This window comes from Gopherus evgoodei, chromosome 2 (genome assembly GCF_007399415.2).
Source record: "Gopherus evgoodei ecotype Sinaloan lineage chromosome 2, rGopEvg1_v1.p, whole genome shotgun sequence".
Classification (NCBI taxonomy): domain Eukaryota; kingdom Metazoa; phylum Chordata; order Testudines; family Testudinidae; genus Gopherus; species Gopherus evgoodei.
This window is the reverse complement of record NC_044323.1, coordinates 19,187,261-19,211,246: the sequence shown is the minus strand read 5'-3', so window position 1 is coordinate 19,211,246 and position 23,986 is coordinate 19,187,261. Positions and strand designations below refer to the sequence as shown.

Here is a 23,986-nt window from a genome sequence, read left to right as displayed (position 1 = left end):
TGGTATCTTTAATCCACCTCAGCAAGAGGCAATAGTTACATCGACGGGAGAAGTACTCCTGTTGACATAGTGCTGTCTACAGCAGGTGTTAGGTTGGTCTAACTGCATCATTCAGAGATGTGGATTTTTCACACCCTGAGGGTTTGGATAAACTTGCAGCTGTACAGCACTGGGAGTTACAGCTGTCTTCGTACAGCTGTGTAGGGAAAGAGCTGCAGTGTGGCCACACTGACAGCTACCAGCGCTGCACTGTGGCCACATTTGCAGCGGTGTTGGGAGTGGTGCATTATGGGCAACTATCCCAGCGTTCAAGTGGCTGCAACGTGCTTTTCAAAAGAGGAGTGTGGGGTGGAGTGTGACAGGGAGCGTGGGGGAGAGAGAGAGTGTGGATTTTTGGAGCCGACACTGTGTCAGCTCCCTGCCTTGCAAATTCCGACCACTTCCCCCACCCCTCTCTCATTCACTCTTAAATGCAAATAGCCTTCAGACCAGATAAGCAGCTGCTCCGACAGACTCCCTCCCCCTGCCTCAGCCATGCTGTTTCTCTCTTCAAGCAAACACTAACTGTGGACATTCCCTGTCTGCCTCTGCTCGAGCAAACAATTGCTGTGTTTGTCTTTTAGATAAGCAGCTCCGGGAGCCCCGAGTTCACAACAAAACAAAGAGAGGCATCGTAACAAAACAAAGAGAGTTCTTTAGTTAAAAGCATTATGGGAAAATTCCGGAGGTCAGTTACAGCGTAGTAAGATTAATCACTGTTTACACTGGCACTCCAGCACTGCAGCACCAGCGCTGTTCTCTTTATTCCTCTCATCCATGTGGAGTACAACCAGCGCTGTAGCCAGGGAGATACAGCGCTGTATGTGTCTTGCCAGTGTGGACGGGGAGTAAGTTGCAGCGCTGTAAAACCACTACCAGCACTGCAAACTCTCCAGTGTAGCCAAGGTCTTAGTTTAAATATCTTATATGCCCTCTGTTGGGAACTATATCCTGCTTAAGCAAGATGGAAACATTATTTATAGGGTGTCACTGCTTTATATCTGAGTGCTTAACAAATACAATTACCACACCCCTGTGTTAACTCTATTTTAGAATTGTGTCTTATTTCTGGTTTAGAACTGGAAAACAGAGGCAAAAAGAGATTAAGTGACTTGCACGTTACCACACAAAAAGTCTGTCAGAGCTGGGAACATAACTTAGATATTTTACACCTCAGTCTTGGACCTTAGCCATCCTTCATCCATAAGATAAACCTGATAGCCTAAAAGGTCTTTTTCCACCTCTAACTACTATGACCCCATATGAAGAGTCCCCTTATGTTTTATGGTAATTAAATGCATCTTAAGAATAGGCATAGAAGATACATCAGCATGCAGGATGACATTGGAGAAAGGACGGGTAGTAGAGTATAATGAAATATTTTGAATATAAGTACTACACTGCAATTGGAAACTGATACAAACTGAAACAATGCAATTACATACTTAGAAAATATATTTTCATATTTAATTTTTAAGCAAAAAGTTGCAACAAGGACTATCACTGTGTAATTATCAAATACACGTGGATGCATACTGAGGTCTAAGAAAAAGTGCCATTCGGTATCTATACATGTTATTTAAATAACTTGAGGGTGCTTCTTGCTTACAAAACAATCACTGCACCTTAGGCTGAAGAACCTCAGAGCCCAAAGACAAATGTGTTTCTAGCAAATTGACCTCAGAGGTCAAAGGTCAAATTTTATTAGCCCAGGGTATGATTATCACTTTACTTCTAAAACAGGAAGCAATTTAAATTTTTCATGAAGAAATGTAACAAGCTATTCAAATATTAAATTCAATGAAATAAAGAAACCAAGCAAGTCAAATTGCTGAAAGGCACACAAAAAAAATAAAAAATTAAGTTATAACACATCTGGTTCCTGCCTTTCACACTGTTCTCATTCTCCTTCTCTCTGTCATCATTTTCTTCTCCCTTCTGCCCTTCCATACTGACAGCTCCCCAACGCGCTAGCCCCTAAATTAACTGCAATATATTTGACTAACATTTTGCTTCACAGATGAATTGAGATGTGGGACTAGAAATTCTCAAAGTACACATAAAACATAAAACAGACATTCTGGGAACAAAAGCCCAACTGATCTTTAGGGAATGATTTGGGGAGTGAGATAGAAGGATAGGAAGAACAGTATTTTTGGACGGAGGGGGAGGGGTAGAGTAAAACACTCCCTCACAACTGTTCATAAGCCTTATTCTCTTTGCTTTCTTTAATTTCCTTTATGTGAAATTTAGGATTTTTTTCCAGAAATTTTTTCCCTCAGTAGTACCCAATGGGGAGGATCAAACACTCTTTGCTGCTGCACGCTGCATGCTGCTGGCATCAGTATATGGGGCCCAGATGACTCTGGGCTTGTCTACACTTACATTTTATAGCGCTCTAACTTGCTGGCTCGGGGGGGTGGATTAAACTGACTCATTGAGGTGGATTCCAGGAGCGCTAGGAGAGCTCTCTCCCAGCGCTTGCGCACGACCACATTCACACTTCAAAGTGCTGCCACAGGAGCAGTCCTGTGGCAGCGCTTTCAAGTTTCCACTGTAGACATACCCTCTGAGTCCCCTCAATTCCTTCTTTCTGGAAACTATGATGCAGAGGGGCAGGATGGTGGGTTGTGGAATGGAATGTGCAACACATCTCGAAGAATAACAGTTATGAAAGGTTAGCCCGTTTTTTTCTTCTTCAAGTTTTGCACATGTACATTCCACTCTTGGATCGGCCTTCAGGTACACACCCACACACACACAGCGGTACAGCTCGACCAAATACTGAGTGATGGCATAAAAGGAGGCAAAAGTGTGCACTGTTGACTAGGCTGCTGTTTTCCAAAGGTCCAGGATAGGGATCTGCCTTAGGAATGCCATTGAGGATGATTGTGATCTTGTAGAGTAGGCAGTCAGCTTTTCTGGAGGTGAGTTGCCTGCCAGATCATAACACGCGTGGGATACAAGAAGTTATCAAAGATGAAATTATCTTGAATAATAAATTGGAAAACTTTTAATTCTGTATGCTATGACCATGAACAGTTAGGTGAACTGCTGAAATAGTTTGGTCCTGTCTATGCAGAATGCCACTGCTCCTCTAACATCCAATGTGTGTAGCCACTGCTTGTCCCTGTGTGTGTGTGTGGTTTGGGGTAAAATACAGGTAAGTAAACTGACTGACTGATATGAACATCTGAAATTACCTTAGAGAGAAACCTCAGATGAGGGTATAAGTACACCTTATCTTGAAAGAAGTCTGTGTATGATGGTTCGGATGTGAGGGCATGCAGTTTGGAGACCCTTTTAGCAGAGATGAAAGCGATTAGGAAGACCACCTTCCAAGAAAGGTATAATAAGGAGCATGTTGCTAGAGGCTCAAATGGTTGTCCCATAAGTTTAAACAAAACTAAATTCAAGTTCCAAGGGGAAATGGGCTCCCTTAGTTGATGGTACAATCTTTCTGACCTTCAAGGAATGTAATTGTTATTTATTAGAAAAAACAGAACAGTTATGAATGTGAAGGCGGAAAGCTGATATTGCTGCCAGGTGAACCATGACAGGAAATCACTAAGCCTTGCTGTTTCAGGTGCAGCAAATAGAGTATTTATTGGATGGATGAATGCATCGGTGAGACTCCAGTTTGACAAGTCCAGATGGAGAACTGCTTCCATTTTGACAGGTAAGTGGCCCTGGCGGACAGCTGTCTGCTACCTAGTAAGATCTGGTGAACTTGCTCCAAAAGCAAGCCTACCCTTTGGGATTTAACCATGGAACTTAAAGGCCATTAAATGAAGGGTTCACAGGTTCAGGTGGATCAGCCCATCATGGTCCTGAAAGATCAAATCTAGATGCAACAGCGTTGGAGTTGCCACTGAAGTCCAGTAGAGCAGAGAACCAGCATTGGCATGTCATGCTGGGGCTATTAATACAACGCAGGAGTGGTCCCACTTGACCTTTAGTAGCACTCTGTGTAGTGGTGGGATTGTGGGAAAAGCATAATAAAGCTTTCCTGTACAGGGCAGCACGAAGACATCAGTGATAGAACCCAGACAGTGGCCTTGTACTGGTGACATTTTCTGTTGTACTTGTTTGCAAATAAGTCTATCTGGGGAGTCCTCCACTGCTGAAAAATGCATCTGGCTATATCCAGGCAAAGAGACCACCGGGGGTGATTGGAGCAAGACCTGCTCAGGTGATTTGCTAGCTTATTCTGCACTGCTGGAAGGTAAGAGGCCTTGAGGTTGATTGAATGGGCTCTGTTACATTCCCATAGGTGAATTGCTTCCTGACACCGGAGGGATGACCAAGCGCCTCCCAGCCTATTAAACATGTTGTCCATAAAGACAAACAGGTTATCCCCCAATATGAGGTAGGAAAAGCCTGACAGGCAAGACAAATCCCCCTGAGCTCTCAGACACTGATATGAAGAGTGAGCTTCATCAAGGACCAAATACCCTGAGTTCGGAGGGGCCTCAGGTGAGCTCCCCACCCTAGAGTCAACGCACCTGAGACTAGAGTCATTGACAGTTGAGGGCAGAGGAAGGGAATGCCTGCACAAACACACAGGATTCAACCACCAATTCAGCAAAATTAGAACCTGCTAAGATAGTGTGAGCACAGTGTCTAGATGCAGATGACCTGGCAAGTACACTGAGGCCAGCCACATCTGAAGGAGGTCTGAGGTACAGCCTTGCATGTTGTACTACATATATGCATTCGGCCACGTGCCCAAGGAGTCTCATATAGTTTCAGGTTGTTGTGATTGGATGAATCTTGAGGTTTGTCACAAGAGATTGAATATAATGGAACCCTGACTCTGGGAGAAGCACTCCCAGAGTAGAGTCCAACACAGCCCCTATAAACTCTATCTTCTGCACTGAGCAAAGGATAGACTTGTGGTCACACATTTGCATATGTTCCTAAAATACCGAAGAGCTGGGGTTAGCTCATGTTCCTGTGGTTGTTTGGAGTCATTATAGACAAACTCCCACTTAAATACTCTACTGCCAGTTTCCCAAAACTTAGGGGTGACCATTTATCTGTGCCAAAGTTCACAGGCCTCAAGCCTTATGTTAACTGCTGAAGCAATGTCTTACAGGATACAGGCCTGTAGTTTCCTTGCATTAGTGCTGAATAAAATAAATGCTAAAGCTAGTTATAGGTTACATTTGGCTTTCGGGATTAAGAAATAATGGGAGTAGAAACCCTTCCCTCAAGTTCTGCAGAATCTTTTCCCATCTGAAGAACCTCTTGGACCATACGTTATTTGTGAGAGGGGTTCCTAAAGAGGGACGAGAAGGGAGGGTGGAAAGGAGGGGAAGAAATAAATTGGAGGGTGTATCCCACTTCTACAGCACTCAACACCCAATAGTCTGTGGTGGTACAGGACCAAGCACTGAGGAAATGGGAAAAGCAGTTTGCAAACAAAGAAAAAATGGGGTCCAGCATCCTTGAGGGTCTCATCAAAATGCCTGCTTATAATGCACTATATGTTTAGGTGGAGCAGGCACTGAAGCAGAGGCAGAAGGAGGTGGTAGTCTACAATTTTAACCTATACTCTTTCCTCACACTCCATTGGACCTCCTGTAGGAGCCCAGAGAACTGCAACCAGGAGCTCCTACGCATGGCTCCTGCAAAAACCATGGACCTGGCGGCCAAGTCTACTGCATCCAGTTGCACCGCAATCCTCACCACCTATTTTCCCTCATCTACTAGTGAGAAGAACTCCTGTCTAGCCTCTTTGGGAGCAGAATGTCTTTAAATTTCAGTATGGAGTCCCATACATTAAAGTCATACCTGCCCAAAAGTCCATGGTGGTTTGCAATCTTGAGTTGCAACACTTCAGTAGAATGAACTTTCCTTCCAATTAGGTCTAACTATTTTCAGTCTTTTGATTTTGGGGTTGCACCCTGATTTCTCTGTCTTTCTCTCTCATTGGCAGCAGATATCACCAGACACCCCAGGAGCGGATGCAAGTAAAGAAACTCATAACACTGGGTGGGTATTGTGCTCGGCTGTCTTTCAAGTTGGGGGAAGGGATGCAGGTATCTACTACAATCCCTGAACTGTATCCATAATGGTGTCTTTGAGAGGCAGGGCCACTCTGGAAGCACCTGCAGTGGCTAAAATATCAACCAGGTGGTGAGAGAGTTTTTACTTCCTGAACCTGTATGCCCAGACTTAAGGCAACCCTCTAACAATTGCTGGTGTGCCTTATAGTCATCTGAAGGAGATGACATGCCCTCACTCCCTCTTTCCCCACTTCACGATTGCCTCATTGGGGAGGAGGAAAAGGAGGCAAGTACTGGCTGCAGACGCTCTTCCTCCTTTTTTTGATCTGCAGGGTCCTGTTGAGCTGGCACTTGAAGTCTGATCCCAGGCTCAGTACCAGAGTCAGGAACAGGTGCTACCTGGTGGGTAGGTGCCACATATCTTTCCGAGATTACCAAATAGTAGTGCCTGGAATATGATCAAGAAACTGGGGGAAAGCCCCACAGATTCCAAAGAGGCCACTGGACAGGCTTGGACCCCCAGTGACCTCCTGGTAAACCACCACACAGTACTCCTGTGATAGGATCCATTGAAAGGGTGGAAAGGTCTTAAGGAGGAGTTGGTCCAAGGATGGGAAATGTAGGACCCAACCTCCAATTCAGAAGATGCGCCTCCTTCCACTAACCATGGGGATGCAGTTTCAGAGGGTGCCGGTGACCTGTACCGAGTTGGAGAAGCCCACTAAAAAAAGCAAGCACCACAGGTTTCCCCTTGGATTGTACCAAAGCGCACATCATCAGGGGAACATGCAGATGGCATGGTACCCAGCATTGTAGCAAACCTGCCGGTTCTCCCTTGTCCATCGGCACCAGTAGCATCAACTCTTGTACTGCCAGCAATACTGGCACCGACAGGGTCAGGAGGTCCCTGGCAGCAACAAATGCCTGCGGCCTGGTCACTACGGTTCAGTGCCACAGATGTAGCTCTGGACTTGACAGAACATGCCTAGGCACCCTAGTAAACACTGCCATCTTTTGAGGAACTGAAGCAAATAAGTGCTTCGGTTTAGACCACACACTGCTCTTATTCCCATGCCTAGCAGACATGGATCTCCCAATTTCAGCACTCTGCTTCTTATGCCTCTTCTCAGGTACTGGGGATGGCAAGCAGTGCTGGGACTCAGGTATGGTAGGAGGTGCACTCCTCACCAATGCCAAGGCACTTGGCACCAACTCTGACTGACCTGGCTCAGAAGTAGGTCTCACGGCCACCTCCCTGAGTCTAAACTTTACCTTGGCTCTATGATCTTTCTGAGAGACTTAAAGTCCCTGTAAATTTGGCAATGCTCTCCATTATGAGCTTCCCTGAGGCACTTCAAGCAACTCAAGTGTGGGTCACTGACAGGCATAGCCTTATTGCAGAAAATGCAGGGCATGAAGCCCAGTCACAGAGACATCCCTCAGCACTGGGACTCGACCAATACCCTGAGATAGTTTAAAAAAAAAAATCTAACTGAATGCTAATAATCTTAATCACACTAACTATTTACAATACAAGAGAACACAGTTCTCTGACAGAATCTGTAAATGCAAGAAGAGCAGATCTAGAGGCCACCATGGGCAGCAGTAAGAAGAAACTGAGGGAACTTTGGGGTCAGTTGGCCCTTTATACCAACACCAGCGGCGTGTGGCAGCAGAGGGCGCTTGAGCCATCCTAATGGGTACCACTAAGATGAAAAAATTCTAGCACCTCTGCACACAAAAAGCAGAATGGACACGTGCAATCATTAAAAGCAGAAAGTAAGGGTATTGATAAACATTTGTGCAATGATGCTACAAGTCTCTGCCCTCTGGAAAATAGCTGTCAGCCAGATTATGGGTTTAAAAATATTGTACCAGTATTGAAAAACAAGCCAGATGTCCCTTAACAGAGAATTATGTAACTAGTGTACACACTTATGCATTAATAACTGCACAAATTTGTTGCATTCTGATTGGCTTAGACGCCTCTTCAGCTATCATACACAATAATGTAAACCCTGAAGTGCAACAGCACAGTTATATTTTTCCAATTTATTTAAAATTGTTTCTTTTAGAATATTGCATTGCCATTAGGAAAAATATTCTATTGCACAAAATTAGAACATAAACTTGTAACACCATTATGGGTGTTTAAGTAACTTTTTAAACATAACCAGTGTTAACACCCTGCACACATACAAACTGCTCCTAAAATCTGGTGGCATCAAGGAACATCGTGGGGGAAGAGCAGGAAGGCAAATGGCTGCTAATGAGCCATCTGCCATTTTACCTATGGCCACAGGAGTACATCTACAAAGGGAGTTAGGGTGTGGATCCAGGGACATACTGTTTTCCTCACCTCCACTGCTCACTATATCTATCCTGCGTATCTGGCCTGTAGACTAGTCTGACATTCTTCAGGTTGAGAAGAACCCGGGAACTGGCATAATAATTACAAAACTTCAAATACTGATATTTTTAAAATAATAAAGCCATTTTTATTTTTATTCTAAATAAAGATTAAGTCAAACTCCCACTGAAGTCAACTGAAATTTTGCCTTAGTAAGAACGTTAGGGTTTTGTTGGTTTTCTAGTTTGTTTTTCCTACCATCATATTTGCCCATTGTACCACTAATTCTCTTTTCCTTTTCATAAGACATGCTATATTATGAAAAGAGCTCAGTGATAGAAATGACCTAATACATACCCTGTAATCATTCGTGTAGTCATTGAAGAGATTAGATACCAAAGATGCCTCAGGAACCTGGCATTAAATGCTAAACTGTAAAGAAGCCTAGAAGAGAAAAACCAAATATATTACTGAAGCAAATGAATGTTGTCATGCAAGAAAACCACAATATTTGTATCATGCCTTTCAAATCAAGCATTCCCCAAGCTGATGTACAAAAATATAAATTAAGGTGGTCTTAATACATATAAACTTTAACAAGATTTTGAACTGTTAAAGAAAGGGAGTAATAATGCCATAAAGGTAAAAAAATCCAGCAATTCTACAATGAGAAATGCACAGGCAGACCCTGCATTAAAACCTGCATCACACTGCAGTCCTGAGGCCCAAATTTGTACAAAGAAATGAGGCACACATTAAACAAACATTACATGCTTCAAACCTCTGAGTTATTTTATGAGTAACACTATAATGCTGAGGTGGGAAACTGACAGGTCATTCTGTATGGCTTAATTTATTTTAATTAGCAAAGCAAATTGACTAGATTGTTTTAAAATACAAAAAATTTATGTCTTAAAATAGATTAAAATGTCTTATGAATAGTTAATCTCCACAAAAATAATTACTAGTTTAAAAATCGAATACACTTTTTGTTGTGTGTGTTCAGGTACAAGTTATGGAATCAAATACATTCCTTTTTTTAGAATTTAGCATAACAATTAAACCCAAGGGACAACGTTTGTTCTCAGATATACAGGTATTCTCCTTTTAGTTTAATAGGAGCTGCATCCCCCAGTGTACATACATATCCATTTGAGGGCAGAAAATGGTCCTCAAGTACTTTACAGATGTATTTAAAACTTGGCGCGCACTTTCACAGATTAAAGGTATCATTCTTCGAAGAATCTCCAGTCACAGGTAAATAATCGCCATTTCTTCTTCAAGTGATAATCCCTATGTGATTTCTACATGCGGGAGATTAGTTAGCAGCAGTCAATCAGGAGGGGGTACAAGGATGCAGATGGTCTAGAAGTCTGTAATACTGCCGCTCCCACAGCTGTATCTGTAAAAGAAGTCTGCACCAATGCACAATGTTTTGTAAGGGTATGGATGGATATCCTGGTAGCCTCCCTTCATACATCCAGTAATGGTTCATCTTGCAGAGATGCCGCAGAGGTTGCTTACACTCTGGTGGAATGGGCTTTCACCTCTGTCAGGGGGATGGGGAGGGAGAGAGGAGGAAAGCTTTGTGCTAGGTGGTAGATAGAATGATGCAGCCCGACATCCATTTAGAGAGAGTCTGTGCAGATAGCGGTTGACCCATTGATTGCTCTGCCAGTGGTTTACAATCAGTGGTCTGCGGATCCCAGGGGTACACAGATTATGTCAAATATTTACAAATGGATCTGTACCTCCATTCAAAATTTTTTAGGGGTCCACAAATGAGAAAGATTGAAAAACACTTGTCTAGGTATCTTTCTAATTGAATTCATTCTCTGTAGACATGTCTGTAGGGAGTAATTTGTTGGGAAAGAGTCAACATGGCCAATCATGCTTTACCAAACTGCTAGAATTCTTTGTGGGGGTCAACAAGCATGTGGACATGGGGGATCCAATGGATACAGTGTACTTAGATTTTCAGAAAGCCTTTGACAAGGTTCCTCACCAAAGGCTCTTAAGCAAAGTGAGCTGTCATGGGATAAGAGGGAAGGTTCTCCCATGGATTGGTAACTGGTTAAAAGATAGGAAGCAAAAGATAGGAATAAATGGTCAGTTTTCAGAATGGAGAAAGGTAAATAGTGGGGTCTGTACTGGGACCAGTCCTATTCAACATATTCATAAATTATCTGAAAAGGGGGTAAACTGTGAGGTGATAAAATTTGCAGTTGATACAAAACTACACAAGATACTTAAGTCCCAGGCAGACTGCAAAGAGTTACAAAAGGGTCTCTCAAAACTGGGTGACTGGACAACAAAATGGCACATGAAAGTCAATGTTGATTAATGCAAAGTAATGCACATTGGAAAACATAATCCCAACTATACATATAAAATGATGGGGTCTAAATTAGCTGTTACCACTCACGAAAGAGATCTTGGAGTCATTGTGTATAGTTCTCTGAAAATATTCACTCAATGTGCAGCGGCAGTCAAAGAAGCGAACAGAATGTTGAGAATCATTAAGAAAGGGGTAGATAAGACGACAGAAAATATCATATTGCCTCTATATAAATCCATGGTAGGCCCACATCTTGAATACTGGGCGCAGATGTGGTCGCCCAATCTCAAGAAAGATATATTGGAATTGGAAAAGCTTCAGAAAAGGGCAACAAAAATTATTAGGGGTATGGAACGGCTGCCGTATAAGGAGAGATTAATAAGACAGACTTTTCAGCTTAGAAAAGAGACAACTAAGGAGGGATATGAGAGAGGTCTATAAAATCATGACTGGTGTGAAGAAAGTAAATAAGAAAGTGTTATTTACTCCTTCTCATAACACAAGAACTAGGGGTCACCAAATGAAATTAATAGGCAGCAGGTTTAAAACAAACAAAAGGAAGTATTTCTTCACACAACACACGGTCCACCTGTGAAACTCTGCCAGAGGATGTTGCGAAGGCCAATACTATAATAGGGTTCAAAAAACAACTAGGTAAATTCATGGAGGATAGGTCTATCAATGGCTATTAGCCAGGATGGACAGGAATGGTGTTCCTAGCCTCTGTTTGCCAGAATCTGGGAATGAGCCACACGGAATGGATCACTTGATTACTTGTTCATTCCCTCCGGGGCACCTGGCATTGACCACGGTCAGAAGACATGATACTGGGCTGCATGGAACTTTGGTCTGACCCAGTATGACCATTATGTTAAGTCTTCTCTCTTCATCACAACAATAAGGTTTCAGAAAAGATACCAATAAGTGGATGGTTTGATTCAAAATTACTTTAGGGATGAATACTGGTTGGAGGCAAAGACTTTTTTATGAAAAATGATCTACTGTAAGTGATCCCACTTTGCTCACCCTTTTGGCTGATGTGATGGTGACTCAGAACGCAACTTTCATTGAGAAATGGGACACAGAATAGGTGGCTATTAGTATCTCCTGATAGAATCCTTTCTGCTTTGTCCGAAGATGGAGTGGACCACTGCCTAACATGAGACTCCACATTCAATACCCAACCAAACATCAAGCTTTGAGTTGTAGAAGTCCTGGGTTGTGGCGCCTGGTTACATCATTGTTTTGCATCGGTAGATCTGGAAATGATCTAGAAACCGGTATTCCTAAACTTCAGAGAAAGTCCAGTTATAGTCCGGTTCTGCAGGGCCGGCAGGCTCCCTACCTGGCGACACGTCCCTGGCTGCTCCTACGTGGAGGAAAGGCCACAAGGGGTTCAGAGTGCAGAAGGGTGTGTGTGGCGCACGGTCTGGGAGAGATTTTGGGTGCGGGACAGGGTTTGGGGCAGGAGATTGGGGCACGAGAGGAGTTTTGGGGTGCCAAATCCGGGAGGGCGCTCACCTTGGGCAGCTCCCCGCAAACAACAACCTGTCCCTGCTGTTTCTAGGTGGAGGCACAGCTATGCAGCTCTGCACGCTGCCCCCGCAGCTCCCATTGGCCGCAGTTCCCGGCTAATGGGAGCTGCGGAGTGAGTGCGCAGGGTAGGGTGGGGGCAGTGCGCAGAGCCGCCTAGCCACGCCTCCGCCTGGGAACAGCATGGACAGGTCTACCGCTTGCGGGGAGCCACCCAAAGAGAGCGCCCCCTAAATCCAGCACCCCAAAACCCCTCCTCGTGCTCCAACCCCCAGCCCCGCACCCAACCCCCAGCCCCGCATCTCTTCCTCTTAGTAAAACAGAAATTTTCACTTACACCCCAACATTCCAGATTTAAAAGCTTTTACTGTACTTGACTGAGATTTTGCCTGCATCCTTATTGAAAATTGGGCAGGGTCAAGTCCAACTTAAAATGGAGTGCAGGTTCTAACCCACCCACCACCATCCATTGCCAGCTAGCCTCATTTAAAACACCTCCAAATCCAGGTGAGACAATTTTCTGTGTGGACAGTAAGAAGGTTATGATTAAAACCCAGGTAAGAACTCCAGTTAATGCAATGTAGGCATAACAATACACTCAATGGCATTTCTGTCTACCTGTAATATGAGAACTGTGAAATGCCATATCTGATCAATCCCAAAATTTCAGGGAATGTTTTAGACATCAATGAGAAAAATCCTATTGATTTTGGTGAAAATACAAAAAACTAAAATAATGGGGTTTGCAGGGAGTCCCTGAAATAGAATGGAAAGGGAAGTTGGAACACAAGGAGCTTGGTGGGGAATGGAGGAATGCAAGGAGCCCCTTGTGTTCAAACATAGATTTTAATCATGAGTTAAATCAGCAAGCAGGAAACCTTGATTTAAATAGTTAATTTTTAAATCTTGTTTTGCATTTGTACTTTGTAGTTATTTTCATAGATTCATTCTCATTGGTTGGTATAACCATTAAACATGCTCATCTGCAATCAAACACAGAATCATAGAAATGTAGGACTGCAAGGGATCTCAATAGGTCATCTAGTCCAGTCCCCTGCACTGGGGCAGGAATAAGTATTATCTAGACCATTTCCTCACAGGTGTTTGTCTAACCCAGGGGTTCTCAAACTTCATTGCACTGCAACCCCCTTCTGACAATAAAAATTACTACCTGACCCCAGGAGTAGGGACCAAAGCCTGAGCCCGCCCGAGCCCTCCTGACCCCCACCCCGGGGAGGCGGTGGCTAAGCTGAGGCCCAAGGGCTTCAACCCCAGGCAGAGGGCCTGTAACCAGAGTCCCAATACGCAGGGCTGAAATCCTCAGGCTTTGGCCTCGGGTGGTGGGACTCAGGCTTCAGCTTCAGCCGTAGGTCCCAGCAAATCTAAGCCAGCCCTGGCAACACCTAAAATTGGGATTGTGACCTACTTTGGAGTCCCGACTGACAGTTTGAGAACCGCTGGTCTAACTTATTCTTAAAATCCTCCAGTGACTGAGATTCCACGACATCCCAAGGTAATTTGTTCCAGTGCCTAACTACTCTTACCATTAAGAAATTTTTCCTAATGTCTAACCTAAATCTCCCTTGCTGCAATTTAAGCCCATTAATACTTCTCATTAGTAAACGAAGATAGGACCACAATTTATTACCCTCCTCTTTATAACCACCTTTTACATACTTGAACACTGTTATGCCCCTTCTCAGTCTTCTCTTCTCCAGAAGAAACAAACTCAAATTTTTCAATCTTTTCTCATGGGTCTTGTTTTCTAGACCTTTAATCATTTTTGTTGCTCTCCTCTGGACCTTCTCCAATTTGTCCACATCTTTCCTGAAACATGGTGCCCAGAACTGGACACAATACTTCCACTGTGACCTTATAAGTTCTGAGTAGAGTGGAAGAATTACTTGCCTTGTCTTGCTTACAATATTCCTGCTAATACATCCCAGAATAATGATCTCTCCTCTTTTTCATTTTTTTTATTTTTTTTTTTTTGCAACAGTACTACTTTGTGGACTCGTATTTAAATTGTGATCCATTGTAATCCCCAGATCCTTTTCTGCAGTACTCCTTTCCTAGGCAAAAAGAACAGGAGTACTTGTGGCACCTTAGAAACTAACAAATTTATTTGACCATAAGCTTTCATGGGCAACAGCCCACTTCTGCAGATGCACAAAATGGAACAGAGTGAGGAGATATATATATACACATACAGAGAGCATGAAAAGGTGGGAGTTGTCTTACCAACTCCGAGAGGCCAATTAAGTAAGAGAAAAAACTTTTGAAGTGATAATCAAGATAGCCCAGCACAGACAGTTTGATAAGAAGTGTCAGAATACTTACATGGGGAGACAGATTCAATGTTTGTAATGGCTCAGCCATTCCCAGTCTCTATTCAAGCCTAAGTTGATTGTATCTAGTTTGCATATCAATTTGAGTTCAGCAGTTTCTCGCTGGAGTCTGTTTTTGAAGCTTTTCCGTTGCAAAATTGCCACCCTCAGGTCTGTTATTGAGTGACCAGACAGGTTAAAGTGTTCTCCTACTGGTTTATGAATGTTATGATTCCTGATGTCAGATGTCTGTCCATTTATTCTTTTGCGTAGAGACTGCCTGATTTGGCCAATGTACATGGCAGAGGGGCATTGCTGGAACATGATGGCATATATCACATTGGTAGATGTGCACGTGAATGAGCCCCTGATGGCATGGCTGATGCGATTAGGTCCTATGATGATGTCACTTGAATAGATATGTGGACAGAGTTGGCATTGGGCTTTGTTGCAAGGATAGGTTCCTGGTCAGTGTTTTTGTTCAGTGATGTGTGGTTGCTGGTGAGTATTTGCTTCAGGTTGGGGGGTTGTATGTAAGCGAGGACAGGTCTGTCTCCCAAGATCTGTGAGAGTGAGGGATCATCTTTCAGGATAGGTTGTAGATCTTTGATGATGCGCTGGAGAGGTTTTAGTTGGGGGGCTGAAGGTGACAGCTAGTGGTGTTCTGTTATTTTCTTTGTTGGGCCTGTCTTGCAGGAGATAACTTCTGGGTATTCGTCTGGCTCTGTCAATCTGTTTTTTCACTTAAGCAGGTGGGTACTGTAGTTTTAAGAATGCTTGCCTCTGTCTGAGGGATTGGAGCAAATGCAGTTGTATCATAGAGTTTGGCTGAAGACAATGGATCGTGTGGTGCATCCTGGATGGAAGCTGGAGGCATGCAAGTATGAATAGCGGTCAGTATGTTTCCAGTATAGGGTGATATTTATGTGACTATCGCTTATTGGCACAGCAGTGTCCAGGAAATGGACCGCTTGTGTGGACTGATCTAGGCTGACGTTGATGATGGGATGGAAATTATTGACATCATGGTGGAATTCCTCAAGGGCTTCTTTTCCATGGGTCCAGATGATGAAGATGTCATCAATGTAGCGCAAGTAGAGCAGGGGCGCTAGGGGACGAGAGCTAAGGAAGCATTGTTCTAAGTCGGCCATAAAAACGTTGGCATACTGTGGGGCCATGAGGGTACAGTGCCACTGACTTGAAGGTATATATTGTCCCCAAATGTGAAATAGTTGTGGGTGAGGACAAAAAAGTCACAAAGTTCAGCCACCAGGTTAGCTGTGATATTATCGGGGATACTGTTCCTGATGGCTTGTTGTCCATCTCTGTGTGGAATATTGGTGTAGAGGGCTTCTACATCCATAGTGGCCAGGATGGTGTTTTCTGGAAGATCACCGATGGATTGCAGTTTCCTCAGGAAGTCATTGGTGTCTCGAAGATAGCTGGGAGTGCTGGTAGCGTAGGGCCCGAGGACAGAGTCCACATACCCAGACAATCCTGATGTTAGGGTGCCAATGCCTGAGATGATGGGGCGTCCAGGATTTCCAGGTTTATGGATCTTGGGTAGCAAATAGAAAACCCCTGATCAGGGTTCTAGGCATGTGACTATACAGATTTGTTCTTGTGCTTTGTCAGGGAGATTTTTAGCAGATGGTATAGTTTCTTTATGTAATCCTCAGTGGGATTAGAGGATAATAGCCTGTAGAACGTGGTGTTAGACAGCTGTCTAGCAGCCTCTTGATCATATTCCAATTTATTCATGACGACAACACCTTCGTCAGCCTTTTTGAGTCATTTCCTTTTTTGTATTTGTGCAACTGATTATTCCTTCTTAAGTATACTACTTTGCCTTTGTCCTTATTGAATTTCATCTTATTTACTTCAGACCATTTGTCCAGTTTGTCAAGATCATTTTGAATTCTAATCCCGTCCTCCAAAGCACTTGTAACCCACCCCAGCTTGGGAGCATCTGCAAACTTTATAAGTGTAGTCTCTCTGCCATTATCCAAATCATTTATGAAAACACTGAATAGAATGGGTCCCAAGAATGATCCCTTTGGACCCCACTCAATACGCTCCTCCAGCTTAACTGTGAACCATGGATAACTATTTTTTTAGTATGCTTTTCTAACCAGTTGTGTATCCAACCCTACAGGAGATTCATCTATGCTACAGTTCTCTAGTTTGTTGATGAAAAGTCATGGGGGACACTATCAAAAGCCTTTCTAAAGTCGAGACATATCACACCTATTGCTTGCCCCTAGCCACAAGGTTTGTTATCCTCTCAAAGAATATTAAATTAGTTTCACATTATTTGTTCTTGACAAATTCATGTTGACTATTACTTATTACCATATTTTCTTCTAGAGGCTTACAAACTGATTATTTGCTCTATTATCTTTCTGAGTACCATAGATAAGCTAGCTAGCCAATAATTCCCTGGGTTGTTCTTATTCTCAGATGACCTATGTGACTCGTTGAATTTGGCCACCAAAGTTGTCAATTTTGTGAAGAACGGCGCTTTAAAAACTAGACTTGTTGCAGCTCTTTGCACAGATCTGGGAGCAGATCATACAACTATTTTGTTTCACACTGAGGTATTATGGCTTTCCAACGGGAACATGCTTTCGAGATTATTCAAACTGAAAGACGAAGTGGAAATTTTCCTCAAGCAACAGAAAAAAAGTTATATTGTGTGTTTACGGACCAAACGTTTGAACTTTCATTGGCGTACCTCATGGACATTTTTGAATCATCTCAATTTGAGCTGCAAGGAAACAAGGCTGCAAACGTTATAGTGCACCACAATGCCATCAAAGCGTTTATGGAAAAAATCAAGCTTTGGAAACGTGAAATGCAAGCTCAGATGCCTAATTTTTTGTTTTTTCCAACATCTTCATCACTTGCTGAAAATGAAGGTTTCCAAGAACTTTGTAAAGAGGATGCCAAGAACAAAATTGTGTTTCATCTGGACTGCCCTGCTGATGAATTCATCCACTATTTTTCAGACAACTTTTCTGGCAACCCTGTTCATAAATTAGCATGTAATCCATTCAACGTTGATGTCGATTCATTGTCAGAAGTATTGCAAGAACAAGCACTTGAAATGAAATACAATTCAAGTGCGAAAGGTATTTTCGAAAACTTAAGCTTGGAGGAATTTTGGATAAAATATTTCCCAATTTACCGAAAAGCTGGAGAAGAGGCACTATGTATTATTCTTCCATTTTCGTTGACATACCTCTATGAAAAAAAGCTTTTCAAGTTCAGTCATAATGAAAACGAACCAAAGAACTGACTGGATGTTGAAAACGATTTGCATTGCGCACTTCCATCTTTCAAACCTACGCTTTCCCAACTTGTGAAGAAAATGCAGCACCATCCTTCACATTAATTTTGTTTATGATATCTTATTTTAAATTACATTTTTATTCAATTTTTGTGCCAAGAAAAACTATTTGTGCTTATTTTTAATTTTAAATAAATTTTATATCAAGTTTTTGTATTTTTAATTTTAAATTATAAATTGAACTTGTCAAAAGGGGGTTTGGATGATGGTAAAGGAGAGGTGTGGAACATAAGACTTTCTCAAAAATTAAAAAGGAGGCGTGATGCCAAAAAGTTTGGGAACCAATGCAATACAGGGGCTCCAGAGGGAAGTGATACAGTGATCTCATTAAATGGATTAGTAAAAGATATAAAGGAGCCATTCTTTATAGGGGCAGAATGGGGTTCATGACTCCTATGGCAGGCATAGTAGAGAGCCAACCCCTCACTTAGGCTTCATTCAAGGTGGGGTCCCAGCAACAGGTTGGCTGGGGACCAGAATGAGTAAAAGCAGACGGCTGGCAGCAGTCTCTCCAGGTATATGTAAACAATTATGGAATTACCTGCACTGTACACTTATCTACCAAATACTTACAGACATTTAGGAATAAAGTTGCAGCCTAATTAAAATGCATGCAGTGTCTCCTGTCCTCCTTCTGGCGTTGCTAGACAACAATATATAGATACTCAATATAATTCATGACATTATGGCATATTTAAAAAGCTTGAGTTGATCTCAAAAGTTAGATGTTTTCCCCGATTCTGTGTACATTTAAAAAGCACTATCCCTTAACTTATTAAAATTTGAGGTAGGGTCATTGACAGCACATTTTTTATTTAAATGATTTTAGTAGGTTATAGTAGGTTTATGTTTTAACTATGGCTGTTGATTAATCACAGTTAACTCACATGATTAACAAAAAATTAATCACGATTAAAATTAATAGCAGTTTTAATCGCACTGTTAAGCAATAGAATACCAGTTGAAATTTATTACATATTTTTGGATGTTTTTCTACATTTTCAAATACATTGATTTCAATTACAACACAGAATACAAAGTGTATATATAGTGCTCACTATTATTTGACAGTGCAAATATTTGTAATAAAAATAATAAAGAAATTGTATTTTTCAATTCAACTCATACAAGTACCATAGTACAATCTCGTTACGTGAAAGTGCAACTTACAAATGTAGATTTTTTTTTGTTACATAACTTCACGCAAAAACAAAACAGTGTAAAACTTCAGCGCCTAAAGTCCACTTAGTCCTACTTCTTGTTCAATCAATCACTAAGACAAACAAGTTTGTTTACGTTTACAGGAGATAATGCTGCCCACTTCTAATTTACGTTACCAAAAAGTGAGAACAGACATTCGTATGACACTTTTGTAGCCGGTGTTGCAAGGTATTTATGTGTCAGATATACTAAACATTCATATGCCCCTTCATGCTTCAACCACCATTCCAGAGGACATGCTTCCATGCCGATGACACTTGTTAAAAAAATAATGTGGTAATTAAATTTGTGGATGAACTCCTTGGGGGAGAAGGCTATGTATCCTACTCTGTTTTACCAGAATTCTGCCATATATTTCATGTTATAGCAGATGACCCAGCATATGTTGTTCATTTCAAGAACACTTTCACAGCAGATCTGACAAAACACAAAGAAGGTACCAATGTGAGATTTCTAAAGATAGCTACAGCACTTGACCCAAGTTTAAGAATCTGAAGTGTGTTCCAAAATCTGAGAGGGACGAGGTGTAGAGCATGCTTTCAGAAGACTTAAAAGAGCAAGACTCCAATCCAGAAACTATAGAACCCGAGCCACCAAAAAAGGAAGTCAACCTTCTGCTAGCGGCAACTGACTCTGATGATGAAAACGAACATACGTTGGTCCGCTCTGCTTTGGATCATTATCGAGTAGAACCCATCATCAGTATGGACACGCGTCCTGTGGAAGGGTGATTGAAGCATGAAGGGACATACGAATCTTTAGCGCATCTAGTATGTAAAAATCTGGCGACGCCAGCTACAACAGTGCCATGTGAACACTTTCAGGTGACACTATAAACAAGAAGTGGGCAGCATTATCTCCTGCAAATATAAACAAACCTGTCTGAGCAATTGGCTGAACAAGAAGTAGGACAGAGTGGACATGTAGGCTGTAAAGATTTACATTGTTTTATTTTTGAACATAATAATACATTTGTAAATTCAACTTCCATGATAAAGAGATTGCATTACAGTAGTTGCACAGGTGAACTGAAAAATACTATTTCTTTTGCTTTTTACAATACAAATATTTGTAATGAAAATAAATATAAAGTGAGCGCCGTGCACTTTTTATTCTGTGTTGTGACAGAAATCAATATATTTGAAAACATAGAAAACATCCAAAAATATTTAAATAAATGGTATTCTATTATTAACAGCATGATTAATCGTGATTAATTTTTTTAATTGCTTGACAACCCTAGTTTTAACATAGGTTGTCAATCTCAAATTTAATTTTAAACATATGTATTTTAAAAAATAAATTAATTTAATTTTAAATATCTAATTTATAAAAAAAATAGATTTAAATTTTTTTTAAATCATCTATTTTTATTCACCTGAAACGTAATAATTTTACTTTCTTCCAGATTCCTATTATTCTGATATTTGGGTGGAAATTATGCATTACTAGTTACTGGAGGCTTATTAAATTATTTAAATAAAGAACAGGTATTTTCTCCATTAACATTGAAATATCTAAAACGACATAATTTGAATGTCTTGGTTTCTAAGCAGAGGAATTTGTGCAATGACCTTCAGTTCTTGGCCTCAGCTTCAAAAAGAAAAGCTATTTGGCAGAGTGCCTTTACATCTCCTAGGACATCCAAGTAAAAACCTGTTAATTTTACAATCATCCCAGGAAACTAGTTTTAGTTGAAATGAACAAATATCATGGACTGGACCTCCTATCATAATGTAATTTGCTTTTTCATTTGTTCTGGCAATGTTCAGTAGTATTTCTAAAAAACAGGAAAACTTTAAGAGCTTAGAAAAACAACAGTAGCCTCAGTTTTATCCATCTTTCAGAACTCTGAAAACTTCACCCAAGTGATTCAGAGGTTCAACTGGAACAACGGCTAAATATTATGGTCTCAGTTCTAAAATGATAAGCAACCACAGCTCCAACTGGTCACCAGAGACTTGCAGATGATGAGAACCTCTGAAATCCATCCCTTATCTCTCATACTTAACATAGATAGGACTGGTTTCAGAGTAGCAGCCGTGTTAGTCTGTATCTGCAAAAAGAACGGGCGTACTTGTGGCACCTGAGAGACTAACAAATTCATTTAAGCATAAGCTTTCATGGGCTACAGCTCACTTCATCGACTGAGCTGTAGCCCATGAAAGCTTTTGCTCAAATAAATTTGTTAGTCTCTCAGGTGCCACAAGTATTCCTGTTCTTTTTATAGATAAGACTGAAGATTTTACTGCATCACTCATTATGTTTTACAGATATGCCCTGCACTTGTAAAATATTGATATTCCATGCTTTGGATTCTTAGCCATTACCACAAAACAGCCGTTAGCCCAATAAACAAGGAATTAAACCAAGAAGTGCCAGGCTTGATTCATCATGTTACAACAGTTTTACATTTGTGTGACTCCAGTGAAGTGTCATCCATTGTAACCAAAGGAGCCACCATAAAACGTATGTAATCTAGTGCTGAAACTTGCTCTCAAATTAATCATTTTAGTTAAGGTAAACAAACAATGCAAATGAGGCTTTCAAGAATTCTCTTCTTTGTAAAGGTTTGGAAAAATAGCTGTTTTTAAATTCTTCTGGTCTTTCCTGGTGTACATTATCAGTCATAGAAAAATTTAAGAGCTAAAGAGAGACAAAAGATACTCTAGTTGTTGTTGTTTAGAACAACACTCTGTGTTTAATATAATCTTAAAGTCACTATTCCTAGACAAAACTACATCAAAATTGAATTAGGGTTGAAAATAAATATCATTTGGGTAAAATACATTACAGCGATGTTGTAATTATCCTCCAAACTAAGCACTACAAATCCAGTAAATTCAGAGTTACTGGTAAACTTAAAAGAAATCCAAGTAGTTCACATATGAAAATGAACAGTTAGGGAATTTAAACAATCTTAACTCTGCCTCCATCTTTTTTTAATTAAAAATGTACATGAACATTAACACAAACTCAAAGAGATTACCACCAATTCTAATGGTATAATACATTTTATTTTAAGTATTATGGTTGGATTCACCGCTACTCTCTGGCTGATTTATGCCACTCTGGAACAGTGCAAAGCAACCAGGGGTTTACACCCAAGTCTTCCCCTGCCTCCTGACCTGTTCTTCAAAATCCCTCTCTCTGTTCCATTACTGACATTATTGTGCATGGGTGTGTATGAGGCAGGGGGGAGGAGTGGAGAGGGGACAGGGAAGGTGTGCTAAATTAAACAATTTTCTAAAAGGAATAATAAACAGACTGACTTACAAATTCATTGGTACATTTTCAGAAAATTCATTTTATATTCAAAGTGACTGCTGTAATTTTTGGGAGGAGATGCTGTATTTTCCATATAATAAAGAGGTTGACTCCCTACTTTAAGTGCAAAAAATCAACTAACTCAACCTTAGGTACAACTAACGTTCTGATAATTTAGCACTTACAAGTAAAATTTAGTGCAATGACTTTTGCTATATCTATTTTCAACATGTTAAATCAAATGATCTCTACTGCTATATCTAAGTACATAATGACCATTTACAGCGAACCCTGTAGTTTCTCTCTGCGGGTGTCTAATTGTTCACAAAGGGCACATGATTTATATGTATTTGTTAAAAAAGGTATTTTTGGGTACCCTTGGTTTTAAAAATGTGTCAAATTCCTTCTGCACAATCAGATAGATTAAATGACCCATTAAGCTTTATTTAGCTGAGGCACCACTATAAGTTAATTAGTTAAAGGCAAGATTTTCAGTCTAGGTCATAAATTTAGCCCGGTTTCCCACTGAGACCATTTAAGTTAATGAAGAGAATACAACAGAATGAGACAAGCTCATACGGTCTAGTAAAGGTCACTATTGCAGGAGCAGTGTATTTTGACACTTCCTTCAAACTGCCAGGTGTCACAGGTAGAAAATAGCATATGTGACTACCATTAAATGAGCCATACAACTCCTCTGGCATAAAACTGCAAATGAAAGCTTCTTTGTGTTTCTATCTTTTTTTCTGAATATATATCACAACAAGATGGCATAACGCTGGTAATGTTAAAAGGTTTTTAAAAAATTAAATGCAATAGTGCTAACCCTTAGAAAAAATATAAGAGCAAATACAAGAAACAAATCCAAAATGTTTCTGTTAAAATGAGAACGCTCCCAGAAAGAAAAACAAAGGTAGCCATGTGGAAATACTAAATAAAAGACGGTTACTCACCTTTGTAACTGTTGTTCTTCGAGATGTGTTGCTCATATCCATTCCAGTTAGGTGTACGCGCCGCGCGTGCACATTCGTTGGAAAACTTTTACCCTAGCAACTCAGTGGGCCGGCAGGTCGCCCCCTAGAGTGGCGCCACCATGGCGCTCCATATATACTCCTGCCGGCCCACCCGCTCCTCAGTTCCTTCTTGCCGGCTACTCCGACAGTGGGGAAGGAGGGCGGGTGCGGAATGGATATGAGCAACACATCTCGAAGAACAACAGTTACAAAGGTGAGTAACCGTCTTTTCTTCTTCGAGTGATTGCTCATATCCATTCCAGTTAGGTGAATCCCAAGCCGTACAAAGGCGGTGGGGTCGGAGTGAAATGTGGCAGAATAAAACTGCCGAGCCAGAGGCTACAGCCTCTCTTGACTGCTGAACCAGGGCATACTGCGAAGCAAAGGTAAGGACCGAGGACCAATGGAGCTTCGCGACAGGTCTCGTGGGTAGAAACACGAGCCAGCAAGGCGGCAGATGAAGCCTGAGCCCTGGTAGAACGCACGGTGATGTGGCTTAGGAAAATATGAGCCAAATCATAACAAGTGGGGATGTCCG

At 41.4% G+C, this 23,986-nt stretch overlaps 1 protein-coding gene across 1 annotated transcript in view; it reads right to left on the bottom strand.

Annotated features, from left to right (window-relative positions):
• UBE3C (ubiquitin protein ligase E3C) overlaps positions 1–23,986 on the bottom strand; it is a 191,676-nt gene that overhangs the window by 109,930 nt on the left and 57,760 nt on the right. The window contains exon 11 of the mRNA XM_030550104.1: positions 8,758–8,844. Coding sequence (XP_030405964.1) covers positions 8,758–8,844 — 87 coding nt within the window. The remainder of the gene's footprint in view (positions 1–8,757; positions 8,845–23,986) is intronic.